This window comes from Oncorhynchus masou, chromosome 21 (genome assembly GCF_036934945.1).
Source record: "Oncorhynchus masou masou isolate Uvic2021 chromosome 21, UVic_Omas_1.1, whole genome shotgun sequence".
Classification (NCBI taxonomy): domain Eukaryota; kingdom Metazoa; phylum Chordata; class Actinopteri; order Salmoniformes; family Salmonidae; genus Oncorhynchus; species Oncorhynchus masou.
The window spans coordinates 31,235,384-31,250,638 of NC_088232.1; the positions used below are offsets into that span (position 1 = coordinate 31,235,384).

At 45.5% G+C, this 15,255-nt stretch overlaps 1 protein-coding gene across 1 annotated transcript in view; it reads right to left on the reverse strand.

The window, feature by feature from the left end:
* The window catches only part of syne2b (spectrin repeat containing, nuclear envelope 2b), a 147,625-nt gene that overhangs the window by 1,753 nt on the left and 130,617 nt on the right, over nucleotides 1–15,255 (reverse strand). The window contains 16 exon segments of the mRNA XM_064928115.1: nucleotides 58–107; nucleotides 355–429; nucleotides 626–817; nucleotides 1,092–1,220; nucleotides 7,226–7,426; nucleotides 7,577–7,788; nucleotides 7,983–8,106; nucleotides 8,254–8,390; nucleotides 8,886–8,954; nucleotides 9,119–9,425; nucleotides 9,653–9,847; nucleotides 9,988–10,125; nucleotides 10,862–11,044; nucleotides 11,794–11,944; nucleotides 12,059–12,246; nucleotides 12,912–13,074. Coding sequence (XP_064784187.1) covers nucleotides 58–107; nucleotides 355–429; nucleotides 626–817; nucleotides 1,092–1,220; nucleotides 7,226–7,426; nucleotides 7,577–7,788; nucleotides 7,983–8,106; nucleotides 8,254–8,390; nucleotides 8,886–8,954; nucleotides 9,119–9,425; nucleotides 9,653–9,847; nucleotides 9,988–10,125; nucleotides 10,862–11,044; nucleotides 11,794–11,944; nucleotides 12,059–12,246; nucleotides 12,912–13,074 — 2,514 coding nt within the window.

The following is a 15,255-nucleotide window of genomic DNA, read 5'->3' on the forward strand; positions in this document are numbered from 1 at the left end:
AAAGGGTGTAAAAGGTGTGAAAGTTGTGAGCGATCAGGCGTTTAGATGAGCACGTACTTTCTGCAGCCTGCGTCTTGGAGTCCTGCAGCTCTCATTCCAGCTTTCTCCTATACACATCATACCATGCCGTTCGATCACATTCCAGTCAATGCAGCATAGCATTTCAAATAGATTCATAGTAAACATGCCAAAACATGCTAAATGTATTTTAATCTATGGTTATTACAGAATGTTCACTGTAAATAGCGTTGGAGGCTTGATTGAACCCAACAGTGAACAACCAGTAGCAGTCAGCCACTATTTGCATATACTCTGCATTAGAGCACCAGTCTACATGCGTGAATGAAGGTGTACCTTCTGCAGCTGGAGTTGAGAGCTGAGCGATCCCGGAGCAACACTGTCCATCTCAGAGCTGGTTGGACACGATTCCTGTGACACACAAAGACGGTACACAAACAGTCACATCATCAGTCAGAGAGACAGACACACCAAACCTGTTGATACTACCAACAATAATAATAATACTACTGTCAATGACTGTACCACAGCACATAAACCCTATTCACAAAAAAATGAATGATGGGTTCCTGGTATTGCATAGGTAAATTACCCAATGTTGACATACCAGCCTGCCTTGCAGGATGTGCAGGTCATTGGCCACCTGGCGCAGTAGGAGTCGGAGCTTGTTGCCGATAACGTGGACCTTCTCCTTTGCCTCGACGCTGTCCTCGGCCGTGGCCTCCAGGAGGAGCTGGGAGGAGATCTCCTGAAGGGAGGAGACCTGCCGCTGGCGCCCATGCAACTCTTCTTCCAGGGCCTGCAACAGAGCAGGGGGCACAAGAGAGACCAGGCCTCAGTCAGCACGCTCAAACAGTAGGACAACTACAGTAACTATTACAACTTATAAGTCAGCTCTATCTTATAATTAAGCTTATTCTATTTCAAATTGCTCTGTGCACATAAAAGTAGGCCAGCTTGTAAACCTTTCTATGCCTTGCTAGCAGCTATACTATATATTAGGAAATATTGTCCACTATGCTCTGTTATTTGATGCTAAATGTTTCTATGGAAGATTGTTCTCCCTTCCTCACCATGAGTGTGTCTCTGTGCTCCAGCAGGACAGAGTGCTGTGCAAACCGGTCATGGATGTTGACGGCGTAGTGTGTGCTCTCAGACCTGGCCAGCCACAGCAACATGGAGTGCAGCGTCTCATGGAACTCCTAAACAGATAGGTCAGATGTCAATAGGACAAGGTTAGTCTTATCCATGTTTTATTTCGGTGTGTCTTAAATTACATCCAATTCCCTACATAGTGTGCTCCGTTTGACCTGAGCCATTGGATGTAGTGCCATGCCCTCAGTGTTTGGTCTGGAATGTGAAGTAACGAGCTCTGACTCGTGGTGCCAAAAGCCCTGGTGTGTCCCAGAAAGCCTATGTAAATTACGATTGCCAGAACGGCCAAATAAAATGTTTTAGACAACCGTTTTGAGCTATAAATGTGTTTATTAAGGCCTCCCGGGTGGCGCAGTGGTTAAGGGCGCTGTACAGCAGCGCCAGCTATGCAATCAGAGACTCTGGGTTCGCGCCCAGACTCTGTCGTAATCGGCCACGACCAGGAGGTCTGTGGGGCGACGCACAATTGGCCTAACATCGTTAGGGAGGGTTTGGCCGGTAGGGATATCCTTGTCTCATCGCACACCAGCAACACCTGTGGCGGGCTGGGCGCAGTGCATGCTAGCCAAGGTTGCCAGGTGCATGGTGTTTCCTCCGACACATTGGTGCGGCTGGTTTCCGGGTTGGATGCGCGCTGTGTTAAGAAGCAGTGCGGCTTGGTTGGGTTGTGTATCGGAGGATGCATGACTTTCAACCTTCGTCTCTCCTGAGCCCGTACAGGAGTTGTAGCCATGAGACAAGATAGTAGCTACTCACAATTGACAACAAAAAAATCAACAACAAAAAAATACGTGTTTATTATGATCAAGTTTGATCCTCACAGTGAATTGTTTTAAAGTTCTCTGCAAATCGAGATATTTAATTTAATAGTGATCAATTATGACTACTACAGTAGGTATATTTCTCTGGTCACCCACAAAACCAATTCTTCCTTTGGCTGCCTGTCCTTCCAGTTCTCTGCTGCCAATGACTGGAACGAACCTCAAAAATCTCTGAAACTGGAAACACTTATCTCCCTCATTAGCTTTAAGCACCAGCTGTCAGAGCAGCTCACTGATTACTGCACCTGTACATAGCCCATCTATAATTTAGCCCAAACAACTACCTCTCCCCCTACTGTATTTATTTATTTTTGCTCCTTTGCACCCCATTATTTCTATTTCTACCCTGCACATTCATCCACTGCAAACCTACCATTCCAGTGTTTTACTTGCTATATTGTATTTACTTCGCCACCTTGGCCTTTTTTTTTTATCTCACCTCATTTGATCACATTGTATATAGACTTATTTTTCTACTGTATTATTGACTGTATGCTTGTTTTACTCCATGTGTAACTCTGTGTTGTTGTATGTGTCGAACTGCTTTGCTTTATTTTGGCCAGGTCGTAATTGTAAATGAGAACTTGTTCTCAACTTGCCTACCTGGTTAAATAAAGGTGAAATATATATATATTTTTTTTAAACAGTGAGCTCAAAAGGTATTGGGACAGTGACAAATGTTTTGTTGTTTTGGCTCTCTGTACTCCAGCACTTTGGATTTGAAATGATACAACAACTATGAGGTTAAAGTGCAGACTGTCAGCTTTCATTTGAGGGTATTTTCATCTATATCGGGTAAACCGTCTAGAAATTACAGTTCTTTTTTTTGTACATAGTCATCCCATTTTAGGGGACCAAAAGTATTGGGACAAATTCACTTATAGGTGTATTAAAGTAGTCAAAAGTGTAGTATTTGGTCCCATATTCCTAGCACGCAGTGATCACATCAAGCTTGTGACTCTACAAACTTGTTGGATGCATTTGCTGTTTGCTTTGATCGTGTTTCAGATGCTTTTGTGACCAATTTTGGAGTCACTTTTATTGTAAATAACAATAGAATGTTTCTAAACACTTCTACATTAATGTGGATGCTACCATGATTACAGATAGTCCTGAATGAATCATGAATAATTATCAGTGAGAAAGTTGCATAGTTATAAATATCATACCCTCACAAGCATTTTGCAACACCCCCAATAACATCCGCTATGACCAATAAAATTTGATTTGATATACAGTACCAGACAAAAGTTTGGACATACCTACTATTTCAAGGGTTTTTCTTTATTTTGAATATTTTCTACATTGTATAATAATAGTGAAGACATCAACACTATGACATAACACATATGTAATTATGTAATAACCCCAAAAAATGTTAAACAAATCTAAACATATTTTATATTTTTGATTCTTCAGCCACCCTTTGCCTTGATGACAGCTTTGCACACTCTTGGCATTCTCTCAACCAGCTTCATGAGAAATGCTTTTCCAACAGTCTTGAAGGAGTTCCCACAAGAGGGCAGCCATTGTTCCCAAGAAAGCTAAGGTAACTGAGCTAAACGACTACCGTCCCGTATCACTCACTTCAGTCATCATGAAGTGCTTTGAGAGACTGGTCAAGGATCATATCACCTCCACCCTACCTGACACCCTAGACCCACTTTGCTTACCGCCCCAATAGGTCCACAGATGATGCAATCGCAATCACACTGCCCTAAACCATCTGGACAATAGAAATACCTATGTAAGAATACTGTTCATCGATTGTAGCTCAGCATTTAACACCATACTCGTCATTAAGACCCTGGGTCTCGATCCTGCCCTGTGCAACTGAGTCCAGGACTTATTGAAGGGACGCCCCCAGCTGGTGAGGGTAGGAAACAACATCTCCACCCCGCTGATCCTCAACACTGGGGCCTCACAAAGGTGCGTTCCTAGCCCTCTCCTGTACTCCCTGTTCACCCACGACTGCGTGGCCATGCATGCCTCCAACTCAATCATCAAGTTTGCAGACGACACTACAGTGGTAGGCTTAATTACCAACAACGACGAGACGGCCTAAAGGGAGGGGGTGAGGGCCCTCGGAGTGTGGTGTCAGGAAAATAACCTCACCTCACACTCAATGTCAACAAAACAAAGGAGATGATCGTGGACTTCAGGAAACAGTAGAGGGAGCACCCCCCTATCCACATCGACGGGACAGTAGTGGAGAAGGTGGAAAGTTTTAAGTTCCTCGGCGTACACATCACGGACAAACTGAAATGGTCCCACAGACAGCATGGTGAAGAAAGCGCAACAGCTTGTCACCAAAAACACTCACGGCAACTGCTCCGTCCACAACGTGTCACCGGGGGCAAACTGCCTGCCCTCCAGGACACCTACACCACCCGATGTCATAGGAAGGCCAAAAAGATCATCAAGGACAACAACCACCCGAGCCACTGCCTGTTCACCCCGCTATCATCCAGAAGGCGAGGTCAGTACAGGTGTATCAAAGCTGGGACCAAGAGACTGAAAAACAGCTTCTATCTCAAGGCCATAGGACTGTTAAAAAGCAATCCCTAACATTGAGTGGCTGCTGCCAACATACTGACTCAAATCTCTAGCCATTTTAATAATACAAAATTGGATGTAATAAATGTATCACTAGTCACTTTAAACAATGCCACTTTATATAATGTTTACATACCCTACATTACTCATCTCATATGTATATACTGTACTCTATACCATCTACTGCATCTTGCCTATGCTGTTCGGCCATCTCTCATCCATATATTTATATGTACATATTCTTATTAATTCCTTTACACTTGTGTGTAAAAGGTAGTTGTTGTGAAATTGTTAGATTACTTGTAGATATTACTGCATGGTCGGAACTAGAAGCGCAAGCATTTCGCTACACTCGCATTAACATCTGCTAACCATGTGTATGTGACCAATAACATTTGATTTGATTTGACATGTGCTGAGCACTTGTTGGCTGCTTTTCCTTCACTCTGCTGTCCAACTCATCCCAAACCATCTCAATTGGGTTGAGGTCAAATGATTGTGGAGGCCAGGTCATCTGATCCAGCACTCCATTCCTCTCTTTGGTCAAATAGCCATTGCACATCCTGGAGGTGTGTTTTGGGTCATTGTCCTGTTGAAAAACAAATGACAGTCCCACTTAGCACAAACCAGATGGGATGGCGTATCACTGCAGAATGCTGTGGTAGCCATGTTGGTTAAGTGTGCCTTGAATTGTAAATAATTCTCTGACACTGTCACCAGAAAAGCACCCCCACATCATCTCAGCTCCTCCTCCATGCTTCAAGGTGGGAACCACACATGTGGAGATCATCCGTTCACCTACTCTGCGTCTCATAAAGACACAGCGGTTGGAACCAAAAATCTCGAATTTGGACATATCAGACCAAAGGACAGATTTCCATCGGTCTAATGTCCATTGCTCGTGTTTCATGGCCCAAGAAAGTCTCTTCTTCTTATTGGTGTCCTTTAGTAGTGGTTTCCTTGCAGCAATTTGACCATGAAGGCCTGATTCACTCAGTCTTCTCTGAACAGTTGATGTTAATATGTGTCTGTTATTTTGGGCTGCAATCTGAGGTGCAATTAACTCTAATGAACTTATCCTCTGCAGCAGAGGTGACTCTGGGTTTTCCTTTCCTGTGGCGGTCCTCATAAAAGCCAGTTTTATCATAGTGCTTGTTGGTTTATGCGACTGTATTTGAAGAAACTTTCAAAGTTCTTGACATTTTCCGGGTTGACTGACATTCATGTCTTCAAGTAATGATGGACTGTCATTTCTCTGCTTATTTGAGCCATTCTTGCCATAATATGGATTTGGTCTTTTACCAAATAGTGCTACCTTCTGTATACCAACCGTACCTTGTCACAACACAACTGTTTGGCTCAAATGCATTAAGAAGGAAAGAAATTCTACAAATGAACTTTTAACAAGGCACACCAGTTAATTGAAATGCATTCCAGGTGACTACCTCATGAAGGTGGTTGAGAGAATGACAAGAATGTGCAAAGCTGTCATCAAGGCAAAGGTTGACTACTTTGAAGAATCTTGAATATAAAATATATTTAGATTTGTTTAACACTTTTTTGGTTACTACATGATTACATATGTGTTATTTCATAGTGTTGATGTCTTCACTATTATTCTACCCCAATACTTTTGGAGCTCACTGTACATGTGTCGTAATTTGTAGTTCTGACAGAAATCAATCACAGGCAACGAGGAGGCTCCCGGTTGAATTTCTCAGGCAAGATGAAAACAACTACATCGACCACATGATCCTTTGCTAGTTACGACCACTTTCACCACAATCGTTAGCAATTTTTTGGTGCTATTCAGCCACAGATAGAAAGAGTAACCCAGACTCGTCACAGGGGCTATAAAGCTGAAGCATTCGTTTAGAACATTTTCTCACCACCAAATATGGTAGTGAGAGGAAGTCCAGCTGCGGGTAGTGGGAGAGGATAGAACTGGGTCAACATTCTGCCAATTCTCTCATCGATGAAACATCTGATCTCAATATGTTTTTCTGTTCCCAAAACTAGAATATTTTATAAACAAAGTTTTATAGACTTGACACTGCCAAAGTAAAAAAAAAAGAAGCATTGTTTAAAAGGAGTGCAGGGTCGAATTACATGCTAAAACGCGCCAATAATTGTATTTATTTATTTCACCTTTAATTAACCAGGTAGGCCAGTTAAGAACAAGTTCTCATTTACAACTGCAACCTGGCCAAGATAAAGCAAGGCAGTGCGACACAAACGACAACACAGAGTTACACATGGAATAAACAAACTTACAGTCAATAATAACACAATAGGTACGATTAGGGAGGTAAGGCAATAAAATAGGCCATAGTGGCAAAGTAATTACAATTTAGCAATTAAACACTGGCATGGTAGATGTGCAGATAAATAAATAACTAACAATATGGGGATGAGGTAGTTAGGACCTTGCTGGCTCGTACTTGGCTTTGCCCACCTCCTTGCTTGTTATGCCCACTATGCTTCATTTGCTAGCAGTGTAAACGACAGGTTAGTTATAAATATATTTGATTCAGCCCCATTCAGCAATATGTCGTGCTTCAAATACTTCATGCTCCATTAGGAGTATTCCATAGAAATATGTGGATGACGTCAGAACTATCTAGTGATTTTCATTTCTATATGCGTAGTGTATTGTATCGAGTTGTTCCCCTCACCTGGCACTGCATGAGTGCGCTCTGCAGTCGTTCTTCCCAGCTCTCCAGGCCGACGCAGGCCTGTGTCCAGCTGTGATTGGCTGTCCTCAGGCCCTCCTGCAGCTCCTGCAGCTCAGCGCTGTCCCCACACTGGAAGTCCTGCCCACTCAGGTTGATGGAGATCATCAGAGACTTGTAGCTGTTGAACGTCTTCTGCATCTCCTGGACAGAGAACAGGAAAATTGTGTTTCTTGTTTGTCCATAATTCATGTTTCACATTCATCTCTTTTACTAATGAAATAACAATCCCTATTTTTTGTCTTTTGTTGCCCCACTGGCATCACAGGAGATGTGTCATACTTGGGCCCTCACCTTGAGTCTCCTGATGTTGCCCTCCATGTCTCGGATGCTGGTAGCCGGGGCCAGCCTCTGCAGCCTCTCTAGCTCTGGCAGCACATGGCCCAGCCAGGAAGTGATCTCATTGAGGTCAGAGTTCAGCTTCTGCCACTGCTGCAGGTCCTGTTTGATGCACAGCTCGTCACTGAGGGCCTGGGCCTGCAGCAGCTCCCAGCGCTCGATCACACCTGCACGACAACAGGTCACATTGGTTATAAAGGCCATTGTGGCAGATGTAAAGCCTAGTCCCAAATCTGTTTGTGCTGTCTTCCCAAACTTTGCGACAAAAAACAAACAGATCTGGGACCAGGCTAGCAGATATAGATATAGCAGACAGAATATAAATGGCTGTAGATCAGTGTGTGTTATCAATGACACCTACCAGTCTGTTTGTCTGCGGTGGTTAACGTGGTGAGACCTTGGTCCTCCAGCTCCTCGTTATTTAAGATCAGTTTGACCCTCTTCACACTGTCAATACTGCCACTGCACTCTGACATCAGCTTGACCTGGCCCACGGACACAGACATGCCAATGTCACTACCTACCAGCACTATCATCAACTAACAGTTATGTCTTTATCCAATGATGTTACTGGAAATACAGTTTCATTTGTGTGTTTTGAGAAAAAACAGGCAGACAGTATGGTGACTTACATAGCCCTGCTGGTGAAAGGGGGTGCTGGTGATGTGGGAGGGAGAGGAGCCCAGGCCCAGGATAATGTCCCTGGGAACATGTTTCCTCTCCTGTGGCTCAGGGGAGTGCCAGCTGGGGGGGTCTGTCACCGACTTCACTGGGATGGGGAACAAGAGGAGGAAGCAAGTCAGACTAGGGCAAGATGGTTCTAGGTTCACTGAGTGGTCATGGGCAGTTGGGCTCCCCTATGGCCACTTTGAGATTCACTTATGCTGAAAACACAGAAAACATTTTTTACCAAATGTACATGGACACTGGGCCAAAGGAGATGCCATGAGAATGACGTGACAACTGACTACATGCAGCAGAACACTCAGTAATCAAATAGTGAATCTACAAATACCATCAATAAAATCCAGTGATGTAGTATAATCATGCAGTGGTGTGTATGAAGATATACAGATGCAGGTGGTTAGGGTCAAGTCACGGTCAAGGCCTGTGGTGGGACAGTGTTATTAACATCCAATAATGTACAAAACCAATCTGTAGGCCTGTATGTCCAGGGGAAGGGGGATAGCAGAGCTGAGAGGAGGGGGGTCATAACCACACAGCAGCATAACCACACATGCAGGACAAGAGGCAGAGTGCCTACCCGAGGCTGCTCTCAATGCTTTGGCAGTTGCCTTAACAAAGGACTCTGAGCTCTCAGTGATTTCTAAATCTGCAACAAAAGAAGGGTGTCAATAGGTACTCTTCTCTTGGACCACTATGGATAGAATGGCTCTCTTCAGCACACTCTTCTTCATTCGTGTTCATTCACCTGGTAACAAAGACTGAGACAAAGCCAGGTACAAGAGACTAGAGAAGTCTATCAGTGGTCATTACCTGACATGGCGCTATAGTAGGTAGCATCCTCCTCATCCTCATGGGATGAAGATCCCCCCACGTCCACAGTGTGGTCCCACTCCAGGGGGATAGAGTCCACGCTGACCGGGGTCTCTCGCCCCGAACACTCCGGAGGGGGGGCCAAGAGACGGCACCCGGCCTGTCGTCCCAATAACTCGCCTGTCACTCGGGACTCATCCTCCTCCTTTTCCTCTTCATCTTCCTCCCCCCAGGAACTTCCAGCCAGCTCCGCTGAGTCCTCCAGATCTGTGTCGCGGTCAGACAGGTCCCGCTCCTCCTCCAGAACCTGAGGGAGAAAGAGGTAGGGATACCAACCTTCAGTCATACTGTGCAGATGCATAGCATTTCCAATTATACTTAAAAGCATCTTGTTTGTAAGTGTAATTGTCCAGGAATGAAACGGATTCATATCCCCAGTTTCACAGACTGGAGTTATATGACTATTTGACTGTTAAATGAGGTGAGGTAGAGTGTGTCATAGTGTTGCGGTGAAAGGAGATGCAGCCCACTGACCGGGCGTCTGTTGATGAGGCGGTGGTGGAAGCGGGCCACCCTGCCAAACACCTCCTGGCAGTAGGAGTGCAGCTCCTCCAGCTCATCCTCTATCAGCACGGCGTCCAGTGGAGCACTCTTCTGGATCAGGTTCTCCCCAAACACGATCAGAGCATCGATCTTATTGGTGTTCAGAGTGATCTCCTGCTGGAAGCCCTGAAGGATGGGAGACCAGAGAGAGAGAGAGAGATCAGCTATCAACCCGCCAGCCAAACATTAAGCATAAACACATCGTATCAATAGAGGAAAAGAAAGGAAGATGGATAGACTATAGTGGCCAGTGGGAGTCAACGTACATTGAGCTGCCTCATCTTGTCCTCGATGTCGCTCTCTGAGAAGTGCTCGACGTTGGTTAGCTGCAGGTCCATCTCAGTGAGCCAGACCAGGATACCCTCCCGTGTGCCCTCAAAGTCTTCCCTCTGAGAGGTAAAGTGCTGCAGGGGACAACCGAATTGAAGATTAACATTCAGACATTTAGTAGAGATTTAGTGGATCACTTAAATTGAGTGATTTGTAAAACCAGCACTAATCAGCATAGGAAATAACAGTGCATTGTTATTTCAAAATCAGAATTCATCAGCATTGATATTGAACTAGATTGAAAGCAAGTTCATGCAATCTAATGTGGAATAACGGATTTATTCTTGGCAAAGGAGAAAGTATATTCATAGCATATATGGAAATGTCCTATAGAGAGAGAATTTAGCTGCTCTGTCCAGGCAATGTTGGGAAGGGGCAGAGGGCGACAGAAGTGAAGGTCCCTAATCAGATGCTTCTTTAAAAAAAGATCCTCCATCTGGCTCCAGCCACATGCCACAATGGAAACAGCTGCTTGGCAACATGACTGTCCTTGCTTTTTCACCATCAGAGAGGTGACCTAAATACAGCAGGCTTAGTGCTGATGCTGAGCTAACGCATCACTCAGATCACTACTCACATCTACACTCAGAACCTAAAATAGCACACTGGTGACCTTACACATCAGCACTATAAGATAGGGCGTGTTTTTACGTGACTCTTGAATAACCCCAATATGTTCACATTCCCATTCTGACTTGACCTTACCCACCAGAATTTCAGATGTTGACCTTAGGGTAACTGATTCAGCGAGGAAATATTGATAACTCCTCTCACCCTTAACCCCTATCCCCTGACATCTGACCCTCTCACCTTGAGTCTACGGAGAATGGCGGCCACCCTCTTCTGCAGGCTGTCCCAGCGCTGGTTGCCCTCGTGAACCATGACCTTGAGTTTGCTGGAGGCGTCGGTGCGGTTCTCTCTGGCCAGACGGCGATACTGCTTGTTGACCAGCTCCAGCTGGGTCAGCCTCTCATGGACCTGCCTCTGGAAAGCCTGGGGGTGGAATCAGGGGGTAGGGGGGCAGGGAGATAGGTCTGGGTTAAGACTGACATCAAATATATTTTAAGAGTGATATTGGATTGATGTTGAATGGAGAAACACATTGTGTTCTGCACTCTAGAGTCGAAGAATAGATGAAAAACATGGCAACGCTTCCCGGTGAATACATGTAATCAACGCAAACATTGATTCCTCTATTCGATATAGTTCAACAATTACATGCACGATTATGTCAATTAAATGTTCAATATCAACCATGGTCAATCTGGAGGCAAAAGAAATGCACACCTGTTTAGGCGAAGTGCTGGTTAGCAGAGTAGAACACTTGAAAAATGAAAGGAGAGCCGCACACTAGGAGCTCAGATGGAATTATTTAATAACCAATGTTTCGACAGCCAAGCTGTCTTCATCAGGTTTTAACATCATTTCAGCCATGGAAACATACTGGAAGAGCAAGACAATCATATTTGGTAAATAATAGTGTCATACAGCTATTCTGGTTGCTCTCAAGAAAAAGAGAGGGCTTCAGCAGAGCCCAGATTAACCAGGCTAATCTCTGTTAGTAATCCATACAAACACGGAAGGCCGAAGGTTAATTGTCTCTAGTCACCACATGAGAACCTGACTACTCATAAACAGAATGAATACTCTGACCAAAAGCTTTCTCAAAAGTTCAGTGGCAGACATGTCGAAAAAACTTTGGTGTGAGGGCTCATAGGTCATCAATGGATGTTTTTGCTGACCTCAAACTTCTTGAGTTCCTCCTTGGCGCTGGTGTAGAGGACATCCGCCGAGACAGGGTTGGCCGCGGTGCGCTCAGCTGTCCTCAGCCAGTCCTCAAAGCGGGAGTAGTCATCCAGGAACTTACACCACAGTCGCCATGTTTCCTCAATCCTGAAAGGAAGAATTTATAAGCTATATACGAGGGGCTACCTTTTTGACAGTCGTTCATCTGTGTCTGTGTTTGTGTGTGTACTGTATGTGTGTACGTGTGAGTTCATGCCTCACCTCATCCTCCTCTCCATGGACATGGCACAGATGTTCCTCCAGCGGAGGTCCAAGCTGCGGGTGGTCTGTTGGATGGAGTCGTTCTCTGTGTCGCTCCCGCAGGCGTCAGCATCGTGGAGAAGAACATCACAGAGAGTCAGAACTGACGCTACGCCCTCCGTGTGCTGCTCAATGTCCCGCTGCAAATCCTGCATACAGGCACAGGAAGATAGAGTCAACTGTTTAGATACACCTGAGTAACACCCATTGCTTTTGAAGTAAGTCCTCAACCTCCACAACACATCTCCTGTCAGAACAATAGAATCTTTCAGAAGCTGTGGTTTGTTCTCTGGAATCTGCCGTTGCCCTGGCCAAACCTGGGGGCCTGGAGAGCACAGCAATGTAAGTGTCATTTCCAAATGCATCTGAGTGTTCCCTCACTCCCTGTAATGACCAGAATAGCCCTTTCTCAGGAGCCGCAGGGGACCGTTCTTCCTTCTCTATGAAGCACGGCTCCATTCCACTGTTCCCAAAGAACATGTGTAGGAAGCGGGAAGCAGGACTATTAAGGCTAAAGTCCATTTCCACCTGCATTCTCAGCTCTCGGAAACCTACAGTAGCTTCATTACAGCACATCTTCCCCCACTGGTGTGAGAGCATGTCTCCTGCTCTCTGTAACCCGCTGGGACCCCAATATAGCATACCACATTCAAAAGTGTCAAAAAATATATTTCACTCTACATTCCTCCCCTCAGCTTTCTGACCCACAGAGACTATGTAAACTAAACATATGCAGTTAATGTTAAACAGCCTGTACTGAATGGTGTTTGTGGTTAGTGTATGGAGTGTCTGACACCTGGCCACTGGTACCCACCTGCTGCTCAGCCAGCTTCCTCTGGATCTCATCATTGTGGCAGACGCTGTAGACCACGGGCTTGGCCAGCTCGGCCTCGATCCGTGACAGCCACGTCCGCAGGTTGCTCATGTTCTTATCCAGCTGCTGCACTGTCACCAGAGTCTCCTTTAGCTTCCTCACCCTGGGGAGTCAATCTAATCAGTTAGTCAGTCAATCAATAAATAAAAAAAATCGACCAATCAAATCAGTGAAATCAGGAAGTTTGTCACCAGTGGCACAATTCTTCACCTATTTACTATCCCTCCCAAGCAATGACATTGAAACCAGACACACTAACTGCCTAAATAATGGAAACATTTGAGTAAACAAGAGATACAAAGTATATTGAAAGCAGGTGCTTCCACACAGGTGTGGGTCTTGAGTTAATTAAGCAATTAACATCCCATCAATCTTTAGGGTCATGTATAAAAATACTGGGCAGGCCACCAGATCTCAACCCAATCGACTGCTTATGGGAGATTCGGTTGCGGTGCCTGAGACAGCACTTTCCACCACCATCAACAAAACACCAAATGACGGATTTCTCATGGAAGAATGATGTCACATCCCTCCAATAGAGTTTTGACACTTGTAGAATCTTGGCCTACAAAAGGGGGGCTGCCAGCTGCCCATCCCTACATTAGAGCATGACCTATATCAGCACGGTCCTCTGAATGACATCTGCCAAAAATGTAGAGCACTACACTGCGATTCCATTTCCACTGGTCAATGACCTAAATCAGTGCGTTCCTCTGCAGGAGGTGACACAATGCATGAAGAGCATTCCACTGTCATGTGACCCGCCACTGAGCATTCCACTGGAATCTCCCACAAACAAACCTGTGAATGTCTACTACACAGCTTGACCACTGGCTGCTCTCATTATACGGTCCAGAGAGATATTCACTTACTCCCTCAGCTATGAGACACCACCATTTTAATGCAAGGTGCCCGACCGGTGCTTGTAACCTGACTAGCAAACCAGAGATCTGATGCAACACAAGAGAAAAACCAGAAACATGCTGCTATCAGGCTTGCTCATAACTGTTGTCATTCCACCTGCATAGACAAGGTACAGACTCCAATTCTAAACTGATCTGCTGAGAACGAGCAACAGAGCGAGAGAGAGCGAGAGAGAGGAAGAAAGACAGACATACAGTGTTGTTGTGTGTCTATTTTTGGCTGAGTAATTGTGATCATCACTGAGGCATTCAGAGAATACTGCTGCAGGCTGTGGTGGATTAAGGTTCTGTGTACCTGAGGATGATGCCTGGTAGTGGAGGAGAGACTGAATTAATAACATGCATCATACTGAGAGAGACTGGAGCTACTGACAACTCTGCCTGAACATGAATGGCAAATAAACATACACTGACACCATGCAAAAACACACAATGAGCCAGCCTTGTGTTAGCCATCACGCTGAGTCTGAATGGCAAAGCTGCGGCTGCTACTTGCATGCACTGACAAAGCACAGCCCATCCCCCCTCTCTATCTCTCCCTCTCCCTCACTCTCTCTCTCACAGACACAACACAACACCCTTTTCCGCTCCTCTTTAACCCAGCCACCTATTGAGTCCCATGCTTGCTGTGTGTAGGGGCGTGAGGGCTGGAGGATTAGGGAGAGAAAGGTACTTACGGCTGGGCTAGTGAGGAGGCTACTCCACGGCGGTTCACCCGTTAGCAAGCGCTTCCCCCCGCTCTGCCTGCCTCATACTCTCTGCAGTCAGCCTGTCCCCTCCCCCCTCCCTCAGCCTCGCTGGACCAAACTAGATCAGCACCTCTCCTCAGCAATATGCACAGGCACAGGGAAATGTACTTACATATCACACACACACACACACACACACACACACACACACACACACACACACACACACACACACACACACACACACACACACACACACACACACACACACACACACACACACACACACACACACACACACACACACACACACACACGTAAGTGCTTTATTCATTTATAAAAAAAAGTATCTGATATGTTGCACAGACATGATACCACCGTACTGGCTCTGTAATTGGCTGTAGATGGGAGCATCTGCCAAAACAACTCATTATACACCTACACCCAGTAAGTTATGAGCGAGGCCTCCAGCTGGCAGGGCAGCAGCCATTGTTCAAGGTGTCAGTGGACTGTGGGAGTGGGCTGATGGGGGGGCTGGTGGGAGGTCAGTGTACCTGAGGGACAGCCCTGAGTCCTGGTACCTGCCTGGAGATTAGAGCCAGAGCCATAAAGACTCAAGTTAAAGTTAGTCTAGTGCTAAAGGGATTACAGGGCCGAGGCATGCCACTACCA